General features: G+C 50.6%; 2 protein-coding genes across 2 annotated transcripts in view; one reads left to right on the forward strand and one right to left on the reverse strand.

The window, feature by feature from the left end:
- The window catches only part of WNT5B (Wnt family member 5B), a 71,694-nt gene that overhangs the window by 10,434 nt on the left and 40,377 nt on the right, over positions 1–20,883 (forward strand). The gene's annotated exons all lie outside the window — the stretch shown is intronic.
- On the reverse strand, positions 10,901–13,657 carry FBXL14 (F-box and leucine rich repeat protein 14). The gene has a single exon (XM_075343609.1). The coding sequence runs from the start codon at positions 13,399–13,401 to the stop codon at positions 12,199–12,201; it is 1,203 nt and encodes a 400-aa protein (XP_075199724.1). The 5' UTR covers positions 13,402–13,657; the 3' UTR covers positions 10,901–12,198.

Raw genomic sequence — 20,883 nt, forward strand, 5'->3', positions numbered from 1 at the left:
GAGAAAGGGAAAGCAAAGGGTGTGGGGGTGAGAGAGGGGAATCAAAGGGTGGGGGGGGAGAGAGGGGAAGCAAAGGGTGTGTGGGGGGGAGAGAGGGGAAGCAAAGGGTGTGTGTGGGGGGGAGAGAGGGGAAGCAAAGGGTGTGTGTGGGGGGGAGAGGGGAAGCAAAGGGTGTGTGGGGGGGGGGGGAGAGGGGAAGCAAAGGGTGTGTGTGGGGGGGGGAGAGAGGGGAAGCAAAGGGTATGGGGGGGAGAGTGGGAGAGCAAGAAAGAAAGGGGGGGAGAGAGTTGAGGAAAAAAAAAAGTGTGAAAGAGCAGGAGAGAGTGAGCGAGAAAGAAAGGGGAGAGAGTGACTAAGGAAATTGAGAGTGCAGTGCCAAAATGTACTTGGTCTTGTCAATAAAGCTATCTTGAATTGAAAAGAGAGGGAAAGAAAAATGAGAGGGTGAGAAAGATGCATGAGGCTGTGTGCACACGATGCGTTTTTTACCGCGGAAACGCTGCGTTTTGAACCGCAGCGTTTCAGTGGCAAATTGCATGCGTTCAGCTTTCCCAGCAAAGTGTATGGGAAAGCTGAAAAATCAGTGCACATGCTGCGTTTCTTTCCGCAGCGTTTTGGATGCCAAAAATCGGTGCGGAAAGAAAAGCAGCATGTCACTTCTTTTGTGCGTTGTGGCTGCGTTCTCTCCCCCATTGAAATCAATGATGTGGGGTCAGAACGCAGCCACAACGCATGGACCTGCTTTTTTGTTGCGGTCCGCGGCCTTTGTCGGCACGCCAGAACGCAGGCATTTACCTGGAAGTGAGGTCAAGAGGTTTCCTGTTGACCTCACTTCCTGGCAAAGCCCCCGGTGTCGCCAAAGTGCCCGCCCCGACCCCCGACCCCCCTCCCGAAAATCCAACATGGCCAGGCGCACAGTAGCGCACCGGCCGCCCTGCTCCTATGATTTCTGTCGCATGTGCAATAACACATGCGACAGAAAACTGTTCCCCAGGCCCTGCCCGTTCACCCCAATTCCCCCCGGTGTCATACATACCTGTCCGGTCGCAGCGCTGATCCCCCGCGGTGTCATACATACCTGCCCGGTCACCCCCTATTCCCCCCGGTGTCATACATACCTGTCCGGTCGCAGCGCTGATCCCCCGCGGCCCCTCCTCCTTCACAGCAGACGCCGGCCGGTCACATGAGCAGAGCAGCTGACAGCCAGCACTGTGTTCAGTGTGAGCTGTGCTGGCTGCTCGGCAGTCTGCAGCTGTGACCCGGGGAGAGTGGGTGCAGATTTTTGCACCCACTCTCCTCAAATGGAGGGTCTGCCCTCCTAGAAAATGGGGGATACGTTTCCTGAACGTGCCCCCATATTCTAGAAGGTCCAGAGGCGACGTGGGACATCCATATGGATTTCTGCGGACCCATTTTTTTTTATTAAATTGGAGAACAAGGGAATGATTTGGGGAGTGTTTTTTCTAATAAAACATTTTTTGTTGTCTTTTTTTGCTTTTGTTTACTGTCAATTAGTTATGTCGGGTGTCTGATAGACGCCGTGACATCACTAATTGCTGGGCTTGATGCCAGGTGACATTACACATCTGGTATCAACCCCATTTATTACCCCGTTAGCCAACGCACCAGGGCGCGGGATGAGTTGGGGCGAAGCGCCAGGATTGGCGCATCTAATGGATGCGCCACTTCTGGGGCGGCTGCGGCCTGCTATTTTTAGGCTGGGAAGAGTCCAATAACCATGGCTCTTCCCACCCTGAGAATACCAGACCCCAGCTGTCAGCTTCACCTTGGCTGGTGATCTAATTTGGGGGGACCCCATGTTATTTTTTTTTTTATTCTTATTTATAAATAAAAAAAAAAACATGGGGAGCCCTCCAAATTGATCACCAGCCAAGATGAAGCTGCCAGCTGTGGTTTGCAGGCTACAGCTGTCTGCTTTACCCTGACTGGCTATCAAAAATAGGGGGGACCCCACGCCATTTTTTTCATTTTTTTTTTTTTTTTTTTATTGGATAAATACTAAGCTAGGCACCCTTTAGTGCCACATGAAAGGTACTAAAGGTGCCAGCTTAGAATATGCTGGCGGGGGTAGGACGTTCTATATATTTGACATCCCTTCATCCATTGACGCTTTTTAGGCTGTGTGCCCACAATCAGGGTTTGCAGCGTTATGGGCGCTGAGTGTTTTCCCTGCGTCCATAACGCTGCGTTGTGCAGTAGAAGCACAGTGGAAGGATTTTTGGAGATCCCATGCCCACTGTGCTTCTTTTCTCCGCAGCATAAACTGACCGGTAGCGTGGCTTCCCGAGCCTCAGCATGTCAATTTATGCTGCGGAGACGAGTGTTCTCTGCAGGTAGTATAGAGCTCCACAGCAGCCTGAACCCAAATCGTGGGCATGGGCAGCTGCAGGAAGGCTGACACTGTGTACTAGACGCCGTGTCGCTGGATCATGGCCACATAGCCTTAGGCCCCTTTCACACGTCAGTGATTCTGGGACGTTTGTGCTTTTTTTTAAACGTACCAGAATCACTGACATACGCAGACCCATTATAATAAATGGGTCTGCTCACACATCAGTGATTTTTCACTGCACGTGTCTCCATGCGGCGTACCCGCGTGTGCGTGATTGCCGCACGGAGACATGTCCATTTTTTTCTGGCATCACTGATGTCCCACGGACCACGCAGTGGTGTGATCCGTGAAACACGTGCCAGAAAAAAACGTGCTTTTAAAATAAAAAACATTTTAACTCACCCGGCTCCAGCGATGTCCTCTGCAGCCCGTCCTCCCTGTTCCTTCTGTGCCGGCTCATTATTGTCGCGCATATTCATGATGCACGACACAGCCAACCCGGAACCAGCTGCTGCGGGGGTCAGTGCCGGCCGGATGCTGCACCGCGGGAGCGATCAGCACCATGGAGAGCGGGAGCGGGCGCAGGTGAGTTAATCTCTAAGTGCAATCACGGGCCACGGAGAACGGAGCCCGGATTGCACTTAGACAACCCACGTGTGCCGTGATTCACGGCACACGGAGGGACATGTGCGTGTTTTACACGCCAGTGAAAAACGTCAGTGTTTTCACTGACGTGTGAAACGGGCCTAAAAGTGAGAATATTGTTGCTACAGCAACATTTTGGGTGAAGTAGCTGTGGATTCAAAATGCTTAATATACTCCTGAATAAAATCCTTGATGGGTGCAGATTCCAAAATGGGGTCACTTGTGGGGGTTTTCTGACGTATAGGTACCTAAGGGGCTTGGTGCGCGAAGTTTATTTCAACTTTTCCAAAATTCAAATGGTGCTCCTTCCATTCCAAGCCCTCCCATTTATCCAAACAGAATGTGGAGAAGGAAATGACATCACAGGTTTTTTTTTCCAAAGGTCTGTGTTCAACCAACTTTATTATCACTGACAAGTCTTAAAAAACGCACCTAAAAAAACGCATGAAAAACGCATGAAAAACGCATGAAAAACGCATGCGTTTTCGATGCTTTGTTTCTCAAAAAGCATTGTTTACAATTCTCCCCTCTGCCAGAGGGTGCGTTTTTTTCCGCGCGGAAAAAAAAGCAACGTGTGCACATACCCAAGTCAGACAGAGAAACAGAGAGCGGGGACAGTGTCCTGGTGTCTGATCTTTGGAGACTGTGAAGCTGTGCTGCCCCTCACTGGCCGAGTGGAGGACTGCAGGTAGCATATTACGCCACAGACAAAACATATGACATGTGAAGCAGCAATACGACACCGCTGATCTCTGGTGATGGATAGGAGGTGTTCTCAGTGATGTCACCGCTGATCTCTGGTGATGGATAGGCGGTGTTCTCAGTGATGTCACCGCTGATCTCTGGTGATGGATAGGCGGTGTTCCCAGTGATGTCACTGCTGATCTCTGGTGATGGATAGGAGGTGTTCTCAGTGATGTCACTGCTGATCTCTGGTGATGGATAGGCGGTGTTCTCAGTGATGTCACTGCTGATCTCTGGTGATGGATAGGAGGTGTTCTCAGTGATGTCACCGCTGATCTCTGGTGATGGATAGGTGGTGTTCTCAGTGATGTCACCGCTGATCTCTGGTGATAGATAGGCGGTGTTCTCAGTGATGTCACCGCTGATCTCTGGTGATGGATAGGAGGTGTTCTCAGTGATGTCACCGCTGATCTCTGGTGATGGATAGGCGGTGTTCTCAGTGATGTCACTGCTGATCTCTGGTGATGGATAGGAGGTGTTCTCAGTGATGTCACCGCTGATCTCTGGTGATGTATAGGCGGTGTTCTCAGTGATGTCACTGCTGTCTGGTGATGGATAGGAGGTGTTCTCAGTGATGTCACTGCTGATCTCTGGTGATGGATAGGAGGTGTTCTCAGTGATGTCACCGCTGATCTCTGGTGATGGATAGGCGGTGTTCTCAGTGATGTCACTGCTGATCTCTGGTGATGGATAGGAGGTGTTCTCAGTGATGTCACCGCTGATCTCTGGTGATGGATAGGAGGTGTTCTCAGTGATGTCACCGCTGATCTCTGGTGATGGATAGGAGGTGTTCTCAGTGATGTCACCGCTGATCTCTGGTGATGGATAGGCGTTCTCAGTGATGTCACCGCTGATCTCTGGTGATGGATAGGAGGTGTTCTCAGTGATGTCACCGCTGATCTCTGGTGATGGATAGGAGGTGTTCTCAGTGATGTCACCGCTGATCTCTGGTGATGGATAGGAGGTGTTCTCAGTGATGTCACTGCTGATCTCTGGTGATGGATAGGCGGTGTTCTCAGTGATGTCACCGCTGATCTCTGGTGATGGATAGGCGGTGTTCTCAGTGATGTCACTGCTGATCTCTGGTGATGGATAGGTGGTGTTCTCAGTGATGTCACTGCTGATCTCTGGTGATGGATAGGAGGTGTTCTCAGTGATGTCACCGCTGATCTCTGGTGATGGATAGGAGGTGTTCTCAGTGATGTCACTGCTGATCTCTGGTGATGGATAGGCGGTGTTCTCAGTGATGTCACCGCTGATCTCTGGTGATGGATAGGCGGCGTTCTCAGTGATGTCACTGCTGATCTCTGGTGATGGATAGGCGGTGTTCTCAGTGATGTCACCGCTGATCTCTGGTGATGGATAGGAGGTGTTCTCAGTGATGTCACCGCTGATCTCTGGTGATGGATAGGCGGCGTTCTCAGTGATGTCACTGCTGATCTCTGGTGATGGATAGGCGGTGTTCTCAGTGATGTCACCGCTGATCTCTGGTGATGGATAGGCGGTGTTCTCAGTGATGTCACTGCTGATCTCTGGTGATGGATAGGCGGTGTTCTCAGTGATGTCACTGCTGATCTCTGGTGATGGATAGGCGGTGTTCTCAGTGATGTCACTGCTGATCTCTGGTGATGGATAGGTGGTGTTCTCAGTGATGTCACTGCTGATCTCTGGTGATGGATAGGAGGTGTTCTCAGTGATGTCACCGCTGATCTCTGGTGATGGATAGGTGGTGTTCTCAGTGATGTCACTGCTGATCTCTGGTGATGGATAGGCGGTGTTCTCAGTGATGTCACCGCTGATCTCTGGTGATGGATAGGAGGTGTTCTCAGTGATGTCACCGCTGATCTCTGGTGATGGATAGGAGGTGTTCTCAGTGATGTCACCGCTGATCTCTGGTGATGGATAGGAGGTGTTCTCAGTGATGTCACTGCTGATCTCTGGTGATGGATAGTAGGTGTTCTCAGTGATGTCACCGCTGATCTCTGGTGATGCATAGGCGGTCTTCTCAGTGATGTCATCGTCGGAATTTAGTGATTATGGTGGGGGGTTCATAGGAGCCGAGACTTGCAGGATGTGAAAACTGTGTGATGAATGGGCCAATGTCACACCTGAGCAATGCAGGTGACTAGTGTCTCCATACAGGAGGTATCTGGAAGTTTCATCACCAACAATGTAGAAAGTACCAAGTATTAATTACATTTCAGTAATGTGTTCAACCTTTTCCCTGGGTCATTTCTCATTATTACATATGGTGATTTCTTTGCCTGTGTGGATTGGATGGGTTTTTACCGTCATCTAGTGAGAATTCATGTCAGTAGCAGCTTTAGACAATTGCTGATGTGTTCAATACTTATTTCAGTATGTGTGTGTTATATACATGTGTATTTGTCCTGTCTGTTGGGAGTGATTATTTTCCTTTAACCTGTTATTTGCCGTGCTGGATGATAATGTCCGGGATCCCGCCGGCGCTCGGCTATGCCTGGCGGCCTGGCTCAGGAGCGGTGGGCACGCAGCCAGCGGGGACCTCTCTGGTAAACATCAGTCTGTGTATATCAGATGTGACGGCTGCTTCATCCTGACAGCCCAAACAGCGCGGCCGCCGGCAGCTGCCAGGATAAACGTGTGAGGAGAATTACATTACAGCCTCTTAACCTGCAAACCGCCAGAATCCTAAACCTGCGCTCCTGTGTGCCCGCCGCCCGCAAGTGTGAGACCTGCTCTGCTCCGGTACACGAGCCCCTGCCTGTGCCGATTTCTGCCCATCGCCCCTGCAGAGGGTTACTATTGCTTTTCTGGGCAATGGAACGGGTGAATCTTTACTCTGCAAACCCCCCCCAAGACCTGCTCTATATCCCCAGGGAAAGCGCTGACGAGACCCGGTGTGTAAGGCCGGCGTCCCACTTGCGATTACTGTGCGTATATCTCGCGCGTGTTTCACCGTGCAACACTCGTCACAGACTCTCACGCTGCTCACGGGAGCGGGTCAGCTCCATAGAGATATATGCAACCGACCAGCTTCTGTGCAGAGTGTGAGTCCGGGACCGGTGTTGCACCGTGAAACACGCGCGATATATATGCACAGTAATCGCAAGTGGGACACCTGTCTAAGACTGGGGACCTCCCCATAAGACCCACCATATCTCGTATGTTCAGTGTGTACCACCGGGGATACCTACCCCATATACCGTAGACCCGCTGAGTACCCCCCGTAAGACCTACAGTATACCACCAGGGGGCACCTTCATAAGACCTACTGTATACCATAGACCCTGTGTGTACCACTGGGGACACCCCCAGAAGACCTACTGTATACCATAGACCCTGTGTGTACCACTGGGGACACCCCCAGAAGACCTACTGCATACCATAGACCCTGTGTGTACCACTGGGGACACCCCCAGAAGACCTAGTGCATACCATAGACCCTGTGTGTACCACTGGGGACACCCCCAGAAGACCTACTGTATACCATAGACCCTGTGTGTACCACTGGGGACACCCCCAGAAGACCTACTGTATACCATAGACCCTGTGTGTACCACTGGGGACACCCCCAGAAGACCTACTGTATACCATAGACCCTGTGTGTACCACTGGGGACACCCCCAGAAGACCGACTGTATACCATAGACCCTGTGTGTACCACTGGGGACACCCGCAGAAGACCTACTGTATACCATAGACCCTGTGTGTACCACTGGGGACACCCCCAGAAGACCGACTGTATACCATAGACCCTGTGTGTACCACTGGGGATACCCCCAGAAGACCTACTGTATACCATAGACCCTGTGTGTACCACTGGGGAAATCCCCAGAAGACCTACTGTATACCATAGACCCTGTGTGTACCACTGGGGACACCCCCAGAAGACCTAATGTATACCATAGACCCTGTGTGTACCACTGGGGACACCCTCAGAAGAACTACTGCATAACATAGACCCTGTGTGTACCACTGGGGACACCCGCCAGAAGACCTACTGTATACCATAGACCCTGTGTGTACCACTGGGGACACCCCCAGAAGACCTACTGTATACCATAGACCCTGTGTGTACCACTGGGGACACCCCCAGAAGACCGACTGTATACCATAGACCCTGTGTGTACCACTGGGGATACCCCCAGAAGACCTACTGTATACCATAGACCCTGTGTGTACCACTGGGGAAATCCCCAGAAGACCTACTGTATACCATAGACCCTGTGTGTACCACTGGGGACACCCCCAGAAGACCTAATGTATACCATAGACCCTGTGTGTACCACTGGGGACACCCTCAGAAGAACTACTGCATAACATAGACCCTGTGTGTACCACTGGGGACACCCGCCAGAAGACCTACTGCATACCATAGACCCTGTGTGTATCACTGGGGACACCCCCAGAAGACCTACTGTATACCATAGACCCTGTGTGTACCACTGGGGAAATCCCCAAAAGACCTACTGTATACCATAGACCCTGTGTGTACCACTGGGGATACCCCCAGAAGACCTACTGTATACCATAGACCCTGTGTGTACCACTGGGGACACCCCCAGAAGACCTAATGTATACCATAGACCCTGTGTGTACCACTGGGGACACCCTCAGAAGACCTACTGTATACCATAGACCCTGTGTGTACCACTGGGGACACCCCCCAGAATACCTACTGCATACCATAGACCCTGTGTGTATCACTGGGGACACCCCCAGAAGACCTACTGTATACCATAGACCCTGTGTGTACCACTGCGGACACCCCCCAGAAGACCTACTGTATACCATAGACCCGCTGTGTACCACTGGGGACATCCCCAGAAGACCTACTGTATACCATAGACCCGCTGTGTTCTACTGGGGACACCCCCAGAAGACCTACTGTATACCATAGACCCGCTGTGTTCTACTGGGGACACCCCCAGAAGACCTACTGTATACCATAGACCCTGTGTGTACCACTGGGGACACCCCCAGAAGACCTACTGCATACCATAGACCCTGTGTGTACCACTGGGGACACCCCCAGAAGACCTACTGCATACCATAGACCCTGTGTGTACCACTGGGGACACCCCCAGAAGACCTACTGTATACCATAGACCCGCTGTGTTCTACTGGGGACACCCCCAGAAGACCTACTGCATACCATAGACCCTGTGTGTACCACTGGGGACACCCCCAGAAGACCTACTGCATACCATAGACCCTGTGTGTACCACTGGGGACACCCCCAGAAGACCTACTGTATACCGTAGACCCGCTGTGTTCTACTGGGGACACCCCCAGAAGACCTACTGCATACCATAGACCCTGTGTGTACCACTGGGGACACCCCCAGAAGACCTACTGTATACCATAGACCCGCTGTGTTCTACTGGGACCACCTGTCATACATTGTAGACCCACTGTGTTCCACTGGGGACACCCGGCATATACCCCCGGGGACATTCCCATAAGGAAAAAGAAAATTGAGGATCCAGCACGATTTTTCTTATTTAGGTAAAAACATCAAGGCTTTATTTGAAAAGGTTAAAAATAGTAACAATGTGAAGTCCTTAATCATAAGTGGGCCTCACTTATGATTAAGGACTCCGCATGTTTTTAAAAATGAAATCCGAAACGCGTTAAGCCCCCCCTTTTTGTTATCATTATCTAGGTCTTCACATTGTTACTATTTTTAACCTTTTCACATAAAGCCTTGATGTTTTTACCTAAATAAGAAAAATCGTGCTGGATCCTCAATTTTCTTTTTCCTTGGCGTACCTTACCGGTCAGGACTTACCGGTGGATCCCAAGCACCCGTTAGGAGCCGCAGTCGGAACAGCAGGTGAGCGGAGAAATGTCTCCACATTCCCATAAGCCCTACAATATACTGTAGATCTGCTCTGTACAACCAAGGATACCCACCATATACCGCAGACCTGCTGTGCACCACCAGGAACACTCCCATAAGACCCACTCTACAATGGGGGACTCCCAGCATCTACCCACTGGGTACTACCAGAGACGTCACCATAAGACCCACCATGTACCGTAGACACTTTGTATACCACTGTGGTCCCACCACAGACCTGCTGTTTACCACTTGGGACACCTACTAAATACAACAGACCTGTTGTATACCACTGGAGACACTCCTATCAGATCTGCTGTGCACCACAGACCCCTGTGTACCACTGGGGACACCCAGCATATACCATAGACCTGCTATATACCACCGGGGACACTCCCATAAGACCTACGATATAATTTACTGTAGACCCGCTCTGTACAACCTGGGACACCTGTCATATTCCGTAGCCCCACTGTGTACCACTGGAGACACCCCCATAAGACCTACTGTATATTGTAGACCTGCTGTGTACTACCAGAGACAAATCCATAAGACCCCCCCCCCCCATATGTACTATAGACACGCTGTATATCACTAGAGACACTCCCATAAGCCCTGCTGTGCACCGTAGACCCCGATGTGCCACCAGAGACACAGACCATATACTGTAGACCTGTATACTACCGGGGACATCCGCCTAATACTGTGTACCACCGGAGACACTAAGACCTGCTGTATATTGTAGACCCCTGTTTACCACCAGGGACACTCACCATATACTGTAGACCTCCTTTGTACGACCGGGGACTCCCATCATAGACTAGCTATGTACTACTGGTGCCTCTCCCCATATACCATAGACCCTCTGTGTACCACCAGGGACACCTCCATAAGATTTACACCTACTAAATACAGTAGACCTGCTCTGTACCACCGGAAACACCCCTATAAGACCTACTATATATGCTCCCATCTACCCTGTGTACTACTGAGGACATTCCCCATAAGACCTACTATATACTGTAGACCGGCTGTGTACCACTGGCGACACCTGCCTGCTATATACAAATAAGAACACCCCCATATAAGATCTGGCACGCACCATCAGAGACGCCCTCATAAGACCTTGCGTATTGCAGGGACCTACACCCAAACACACACGACCCTTGTAGATGGGGGGGATATACTGCATATTTTGGGTAGCCCCCTCCCTCCAGACATTATCCTTACTGTCAAAAAACTCCATGACTGACAGCTCAGATTGATTATAGAACTACAACCCTCAGCATGCTCTCGCCCCATCTCAGTCACTGGAATAAGACGCCAGCAGCCGATTTCTCAAAAACATACATCATATTTCCTCTTTTATTATATAAATATCCGTTTTTTTTTTCCTTTTAACTGTAAGAATATAAAGCGATTCTCGGAGGATCTTTATACAAATTCACAGACAGTACAATGAAATTCGGCACGTCGTTTTTCTAGGTGAGATCCAACTGTGGAGGAGATGTTCAGGGAATGGACGGGGAAGAGGGGGGTAAAAAATACCAATAAAGTCCACGTCGTCAGCTGAATGGGGCCGAGGACAGAAAGTGAACCCCGATCCCAGAACGACCGGGGATTCTGCCCCCCGCAGTACAAAAGCGAAGGTGCACGGGTGGGTGGGGGAGGGGCGGCTGATGTTTGCATATATAATTTGACTATCGTCAGCAGTCGGCTCCGCACGTCCGTCAGCAGCAAGAGTTAAGAAAGGCAAATTCTGCGCTTCACTTCTACAACTCCGATTGGTCAAAAAAAAAAAAAACAACCATGATTGAAAATTGAGGGTGAAGGGGGTATTCATCTCTGCACAGGACGCTAGGACTTTTGCAACTTAAATTAATGGGCAGCTTCATAGATCCACATGATTTTATAATCGAGGTCTTGGGGCGGAAAAGTAAGAACAGACTACTATCGTTCCAGTTTAGGCACAAACTAAAAAAAGGGGTAAATGGAAAAAAAACCTTTATAAGGGCTTAAAAGTAAAAGCGAGGTAGCCGGGCGTCAGATCTCATGATTGGGGGGCGCGGGGGGGACCCGTCGCCAGGTCGGGGGGCGCAGGGGACCCGTCTCCAGGTCGGGGGGAGGGAATGTGTCGGATAAATGTAAGTTCCATCTACTTTACAAAACATAGTAAAAATAAAAGTTATAAATTGAGAAATGTTTCGGGTGCAGCGCCCGATACCCCTTCCTAATGCTGGAGAGCAGGGCCGCCAGCTCTGGGCAGGGGTTAGCCACGCGAGTGCCAGACCCTGAGGTTACGCCACGTGGACGTATCCCCAGGGTGTTGCCGTGATGTCACCTCTTGCGTTGGTGAAGGTCAGAGGCTGGCGGTCCGCCTGGTGCCGCTCTTGGGCACACTGCTGCGGTGCTGCCAGTCTGATCTTCACTGTCCGCAGAGGAAGTTTTTGCACAGATTGCGGGGTAACCCATGCCACAGACCAGGAAGCCCTTTTCCCTTCCACCTCTTGCAATACCAATGGTGACGGGCCGCCGCTCATCTGGCACCAAGCGTGGCCCAGCTCCTGTGGCCCCGGGCAGGCGGTACGACAGTCCAAGTCTCTGGGTGGCACAGAGCTGGGCGCGCCGGCCCTCACCTGACCTTCTCACTCTCGGTCATCTGCCACAGCCCCAGGTTGAGCACTTTGAGGCAGGGCAGCTGCGTGATGCGCTCCAGGCCCCTCTTGGTGATGCGGGTGCAGCCGTACAGGTCGATGCCGGTCAGCTGGCTCAGGTGCTCAGCGATCAGCTCCAGACCCTTGTCGGTGATGCGGACGCACTGGCCAATGTTCAGGGTCCGCAGGCTGTGCATCTGCCGCACCATCCGGTTGATGCCGTCGTCGCTGATGTGGCAGGAGCACAGGGACAGCGACTTCAGGCCGTACAGTCCCTGGGCGATGTAGGCCAGGCTCTGGTCGCCCACCTTGTCGCAAAAGGACACGTCCAGGCCGGACAGGCGCAGGCTGCCCATGGCCAGGTGCATCAGGCCCGTGTCGCTGATGTTGTCGCAGCTGCGCAGGTTCAGGCTCCGCAGGCCGCCCATGTGGGACAGGTGCAGCAGCCCCGCGTCGGAGATGCCCCCGCAGAAGCTGAGGTTCAGCACCCGCAGCCCCTGCAGCCCGCGGGCGATGTGCTTCAGCGCCAGGTCCGTCAGCTTCTGGCAGTCCTGCAGGGTGAGCTGCTCCAGGCCCAGGCAGCCCTCCGCCGCGCTGCGCGTCATCCCCGCCAGGTGGCCGATGCCCACGTCCGAGACGTGCCTGCAGCTGCGCAGGTTCAGGCTCTTCAGGCCGTGCAGGCCCCAGGCGATCAGCAGCAGGCCGGTGTTGGTGATGTTGGAGCAGCCGCCCAGCTCCAGCGCCTCCAGCCGCTTCAGGTACTGCGCGATGCGGCCCAGGCTGCTGTCCGTCACCTGCTTGCACAGGCTGAGGTTGAGCGCCCGCAGCGAGCAGATCTCCTGCACGAAGGCGTGGCCCAGGCCGTTGTCCGTCAGGTTGTAGCAGCCGCTGAGGTTCAGGCTCTCGATGTCGGGCAGGCCCTGGATGACGTAGCTGAGGGAGCGGCGCAGGCTGAGGATCTGCACCCGCCGGATGCCGCGCGCCTGCAGGCTCGGGAACAGGGACGGGTTGGCGCGGCGGAGGTGCAGCTTGGCCTCGGTGCCCCGCCACACCGACTTGTGGTAGGCCGCGTCCCGCCAGGCCCCGCACACCTGCGCCGCGCGGCCCTTGTCGCGGACGTCCAGGTAGCTGAAGATCATGGCGAGCAGCTCCGGGAACAGGCAGGAGATGTGGCTCTCCATCCCGGCATCCCCCTGACTAGGCCGCGGCCTGGCGTCTGGCGAGGAGGCCCGTGTGATGGCGGGCGGGCGGGCCTGTGCTGGCTCCGGGGGTCTCAGTCTCTGCTCAGCCCGGGCCCGGCATCCCCCTGCTCGGCTCCGCGCTGCTCTCACCGCTCCGCGAACACAGACGACAGCCGCCGCCGGCCGGAGCTCCTGACTGGACCGTTAATAAGTGACGTGCGCGCTGCCGGCGTCTGACGTTCGCGTCTCCGCCCCTGAGCATGCGCGCTGGCCCCGATAGACCCACAAAAACGGAGAGGGCGACGTGGGCGGAGCCGGCACTGGGCATGCGTGAGCTGGCGCGCGCGGCCGAGAGAGCACGGGAGCTGTGAGGGGGCGGGGCTATGGGCGGAGCTACACGCGGCTGCTCCTTTGTCTCGGGCGCCGGAGACTGGTTACCATGGTGACCGCCCCCGCCTACCCGCAGCTTCCTCTGCGATTAACCCGCTCGTGGCCAGAGTGACAGCCAGAAACTTACTTTAGCCCCCTGCGTGTCCGCGACATTCCGGGCTTCATGCTTCTGTTTATCTAGGAGTCGCCCCCAACATGAGCAGGACCCCCAAAGTGCACGCAGACCCCCCCTGTATATACACATTTATATACAGAGACCAGACCCTCTCTATAAATTCAGACACCCCCCTCCTCCTAAATATACACAGACCTGCAGACCAGACCCTAAATATTCAGACCAACTACACATATCATCAGACCAGACCACCAAAATATTCAGACCAGACCCCGAAATACACAGCCCTCCCCCCACTGGACCCTAAAATACACAGCCCCCCCAGACCGGACCCCGAAATACACAGGCCCAGTCCGGACCCCGAAATACACAGCCCCTCCAGACCGGACCCCGAAATACACAGCCCCCCCAGACTGGACCTCGAAATACACAGCCCCCCCCCCCCCCTCAGACCGGGCCCCAAAATACTCAGCCCCCCTTTCCCCCCAGCCGGGCCCCGAAATACACAGGCCCGCAGACACCCCCCCACATATTGTACCCCAAATACACATAGCACCACACTGGACCCCGATATACACAGGACCCCCAAACGGGACCCCGAAATACACAGGCTCCCTCAGACTGGACCCCCAAATACACAGATATGCAGACCACACCCTCAAAATATTCAAACCAGACCCCTAAATATTTAGACCCCCAGACCGGACCCCAAATAAACAAACCCTTGAACCTGAGCCCTAAATATACAGATTCTCAGACCCCGAAATACACTGCCCCTCCCCCCAGCCTGACCCCACAAACACAGACCATCAAATACGTGTGTGTGTGTGTGTATATATGTATATATATATATATATATACACACACACATATACACTACAGTTCAAAATTTTAGGGTCACTTAGATATTTCCTTTATTTTTTTTCTTCAGTGAAGCCAAGATTAAATTACCCAGAAGTCCCCTCTGTGCATTGTTGTGTGGTACTGACTCTTCTGGCTGCAGACGTCAGGTATTAATGCAATATCTCATAGGTGTGTAGAGGCCCATTCCCAACATCCACCGCTCCTGGGTTCTAAATGGACTTTTCTTAAGATAAGTCCGCACCCTCTGGCAGAATACCGCACGCGTGTTTTTGCCGCGGTTTTTCCGCAGGTTGGTCTCTGCGGTTTTTAACCATTATCTATGGTACCTGCAGAGAAGTGACGCGCTCAGTCTTTTTGCTGCAGAAATTCTGCAGCAGAACCTGTAGGAGAAAAAAACGCAGCGTGCGCACACCATTTTTTTTTTTTCACCATAGGTTTTGCTGGGGAATGACTGCAGAAAGGTTATGAACATTTTCTGCAGCAAATCCGCGGCAAAAAAACGCATCGTGCGCACAGGGCCTTATGGATGTTTAGAAATCCCTTGAAAACCCTTGTGCAAGTATGTTAGCACAGCTGAAAACAGTTTTGCTGATTAGAGAAGCTATAAAACTGCCCTTCCTGAGAATCTGGAGCATTATTACATTTGTTGGTTCCATTAAACTCTCAAAATGGCCAGAAAAAGAGAAGTTTCATGTGAAACTCGACAATCTATTCTTGTCCTTAGAAATGAAGGATATTCCATGCGAGAAATTACCAAGAAACTGAAGATTTCCCACAACGGTGTGTACTACTCCCTTCAGAGGAGAGCACAAACAGGCTGTAACCAGAGTAGAGAGAAGTGGAGGCCGCGCTGCACAACTGAGCAACAAGACAAGGACATTACAGTCTCTAGTGTGAGAAATCCACGCCTCACAGGTCCTCAACTGGCCGCTTCATTACATAGCATCCGCAAAACCCCAGTGTCACCGTCTACAGTGACGAGGCGACTCCGGATGCCGGCCTTCAGGGCAGAGCGGCAAAGAAAAGGCCATATCTGAGACCGGCTAATAAAAGGAAAAGATTAATATGGGCAAAATAACACAGACATTGGACAGAGGAAGATTGGAAAAAAGTGTTATGGACGGACGAATCCAAGTCTGAGGTGTTTGGATCACACAGAAGAACATTTGTGAGACGCAGAACGACTGAAAAGATGCTGGAAGACTGCCTAACACCTTCTGTCAAGCATGGTGGAGGTAATGTGATGGTCTGGGGTTGCTTTGGTGCTGGTAAAGTGGGAGATTTGTACAAGGTAAAAGGGATTTTGAATAAGGAAGGCTATCACTCCATATTACAACGCCAGGCCATACCCTGTGGACAGTGCTTGATTGGAGCCAATTTCATCCTACAACAGGACAATGACCCAAAGCCACCTCCAAATTATGCATGAACTATTTAGGGAAGAAGCAGCAGCTGTTATTCTATCTGTAATGGAGGGGCCCAGTCACCAGACCTCAACCCTATAGAGCTGTTGTGGGAGTGGCAAAAAGTGCCCATCAACCCAATCCAACTTGTGGGGGTGAAGCATTGGGGGGGGGTATCTCCAGATTACCTCCGCAAATTAACACCTAGAATGCCAAAGCTCTGCAAAGCTGGAATTGCTGCAAAGGAGCGATCTGTGCCGAAAGCCAAGTGTGAAGAGAAATTATTATTTCATGTAAAAATCCTTATTTCTCCCCTCGTCACTGTCCGCACGAGATTCTCTATTCATTATATAACTCATCTGAGAAATACAAGTAGGATTATTCATGGAACAGACAATTGTCTGGTGACCCAAAACCTTTGAACAGTAGTGTACACAGACTTTCCGACCAGACCCCAAATGCATGAGCCCCCTACACCACACCGGACCACAGAGACTCCCAGACCAGCCCGCCTAATATAAAGGCACGCAGTGTAGACCCCCAAATACACAGACCCCCATATATGCAGACCCCCAGACCGGACCTCCAAATATGCAGACTGACAGATCAGGCTCCCAAATACACAGGCCCCCCAAATACACAGACCCCCCAGATATACAGAACCGCAGACCAGACTCCAAATACATAGACCCCCCCAAGACCAGGCCCCCAAATATACAGACCCCACAGAGGACCACTAAATATTCAGATCCCCCAAATATACAGACCCCACAGAGGACCACTTAATATTCAGACCCCCCCTGGACCAGAATCCCAAATATGCAGACAAGACCCCCAAATATACAGACCCCACATAGGACCACTAAATATTCAGATCCCCTAAATATACAGACCCCACAGTGGACAACTTAATATTCAGACCCCCCCCCCCTGGACTAGAATCCCAAATATGCAGACAAGACCCCCAAATATACAGACCCCCACAGTGGACCACTAAATATACAGACCCCACAGTGGCCCACTAAATATTCAGACCCCCCCCCCGACCGGACCCCAAATATACAGACCCCCCAAATATACAGGCCCCACAGTGGACCACTTAATATTCAGACCCCCCCAGACCGGAATCCCAAATATGCAGACAAGACCCCCAAATATACAGACCCCCACAGGGGACTACTAAATATTCAGACCCCCAGACTGCACCCCTAAATAAAGTGACCCCCTAAGCAGGGCTGTGGAGTCGGAGTCGGAGTCGTGGAGTCGGAGTCGGAGCTCATTTTGGTGGAGTCGGAGTCGGAGTCGGTATAAAATGCACCGACTCCGACTCCTAAAATATATAATAAATTGGGGACAGGAGTGCAATGCAGAATGTGCTGAATATTTTACTAAATAACAACATTTAGTATAATGCTTATATTTAAGTGAAAAATTTATTGTAGTACAATGTGAACATCAGACATTTAATTGTTTTTATGATACAATAATCAAGATATTTGGATAGAACATAAAATATTTATTGGATACAACTTTAGAACACAAAAAAACTAATAAATTGTAAATATGTAATATATATAATATATATATATATATACAGTGTATATACACACACACAAGATATATATGTAATCTACTGTATATTACATAGTGTATTACATATTTACAATTTATTACAGTTTTTTGTGTTCTAAAGTTGTATTCCAATAAATATATTTTATGTTCTATCCAAATATCTTGATTATTGTATCATAAAAATTATTAAATGTCTGATGTTCACATACACATATTCATGTACTACAATAAATTTTTCACCTAACTATAAGCAATATATGTAGGAGTCGGAGCCGGAGTCGGAGTCGGTGCAAGAGAATTTGAGGAGTCGGAGTCGGAGTCGAAGGTTTGGCTTACCGACTCCACAGCCCTGCCCCTAAGTAAACACGACCACCAGACCATATAAAATAAACAGACATCAAACAAACAATATAAATACGGACCCCGAATCCACTAAACAAAGTTTCCCCCTCCAGAGAGATCCAGTCCTGACAAACCCCCCATTATATAGACCACAGACCCCCTAAATAAACAGATCCCTCAGTAGACATCAGCCCCTCTAATAGACGCAGCCCCCGGGGAGCGTCCCCTCTCACGGCCCCCCTATTCACTGCTCCGATGTGAGGTCACAGTGACTGATGTGCGGGGACGTATCCACAGGGGGCGATGTGTGTATGTCACAGTACAGGGATTATACACACAGTGATGTCACAGTACAGGGATTATACACACAGTGATGTCACAGTACAGGGATTATACACACAGTGATGTCACAGTACAGGGATAATGCACACAGTGATGTCACAGTACAGGGATAATACACACTGTGATGTCACAGTACAGGGGTAACACACACAGTGATGTCACAGTACAGGGATAATACACACAGCGATGTCACAGTACAGGGATAATACACACAGCGATGTCACAGTACAGGGATAATACACACAGTGATGTCACAGTACAGGGATAATACACACAGTGATGTCACAGTACAGGGATAATACACACAGCGATGTCACAGTACAGGGATAACACACACAGCGATGTCACAGTACAGGGATAATACCCACAGTGATGTCACAGTACAGGGATAATACACACAGCGATGTCACAGTACAGGGATAATACACACAGCGATGTCACAGTACAGGGATAATACACACAGCGATGTCACAGTACAGTGATAATACACACAGCGATGTCACAGTACAGGGATAATACACACAGCGATGTCACAGTACAGGGATAATACACACAGCGATGTCACAGTACAGGGATAATACCCACAGTGATGTCACAGTACAGGGATAACACACACAGCGATGTCACAGTACAGGGATAATGCACACAGTGATGTCACAGTACAGGGATAATACACACAGCGATGTCACAGTACAGGGATAATACACACAGCGATGTCACAGTACAGGGATAATACACACAGCGATGTCACAGTACAGTGATAATACACACAGCGATGTCACAGTACAGTGATAATACACACAGCGATGTCACAGTACAGGGATAATACACACAGTGATGTCACAGTACAGGGATAATGCACACAGTAATGTCACAGTACAGGGGTAATACACACAGTGATGTCACAGTACAGGGATAATACACACAGTGATGTCACAGTCCAGGGATAATACACACAGTGATGTCACAGTCCAGGGATAATACACACAGTGATGTCACAGTACAGGGATAATACACACAGCGATGTCACAGTACACGGATAATGCACACAGTGATGTCACAGTACAGGGGTAATACACACAGCGATGTCACAGTACAGGGATAATACACACAGTGATGTCACAGTACAGGGATAATACACACAGCGATGTCACAGGACAGGGATAATACACACAGCGATGTCACAGTACAGGGGTAATACACACAGTGATGTCACAGTACAGGCATAATGCACACAGTGATGTCACAGCACAGGGATAATACACACAGTGATGTCACAGTACAGGGATAATACACACAGCGATGTCACAGTACAGGGGTAATACACACAGTGATGTCACAGTACAGGGATAATACACACAGCGATGTCACAGTACAGGGGTAATACACACAGTGATGTCACAGTACAGGGATAATATACACAGCGATGTCACAGCACAGGGATAATACACACAGTGATGTCACAGTACAGGGATAATACACACAGCGATGTCACAGTACAGGGATAATGCACACAGTGATGTCACAGTACAGGGATAATATACACAGCGATGTCACAGCACAGGGATAATACACACAGTGATGTCACAGTACAGGGGTAATACACACAGCGATGTCACAGTACAGGGGTAATACACACAGTGATGTCACAGTACAGGGATAATACACACAGTGATGTCACAGTACAGGGATAATACACACAGTGATGTCACAGTACAGGGATAATACACACAGCGATGTCACAGTACAGGGATAATACACACAGTGATGTCACAGTACAGGGATAATACACAGTGATGTCACAGTACAGGGATAATACACACAGTGATGTCACAGTACAGGGATAATACACACAGCGATGTCACAGTACAGGGATAATACACACAGTGATGTCACAGTACAGGGATAATACACACAGCGATGTCACAGTACAGGGATAATGCACACAGTGATGTCACAGTACAGGGGTAATACACACAGTGATGTCACAGTACAGGGATAACACACACAGCGATGTCACAGTACAGGGGTAATACACACAGTGATGTCACAGCACAGGGATAATGCACACAGCGATGTCACAGTACAGGGATAATACACACAGTGATGTCACAGTACAGGGATAATACACACAGTGATGTCACAGCACAGGGATAATGCACACAGGGATGTCACAGTACAGGGATAATACACACAGTGATGTCACAGCACAGGGATAATGCACACAGCGATGTCACAGTACAGGGATAATACACACAGCGATGTCACAGCACAGGGATAATGCACACAGGGATGTCACAGTACAGGGGTAATACACACAGTGATGTCACAGTACAGGGATAATACCCACAGTGATGTCACAGTACAGGGATAATACACACAGCGATGTCACAGCACAGGGATAATGCACACAGGGATGTCACAGTACAGGGGTAATACACACAGTGATGTCAC

This window comes from Anomaloglossus baeobatrachus, chromosome 4, assembly GCF_048569485.1.
Source record: "Anomaloglossus baeobatrachus isolate aAnoBae1 chromosome 4, aAnoBae1.hap1, whole genome shotgun sequence".
NCBI lineage: Eukaryota > Metazoa > Chordata > Amphibia > Anura > Aromobatidae > Anomaloglossus > Anomaloglossus baeobatrachus.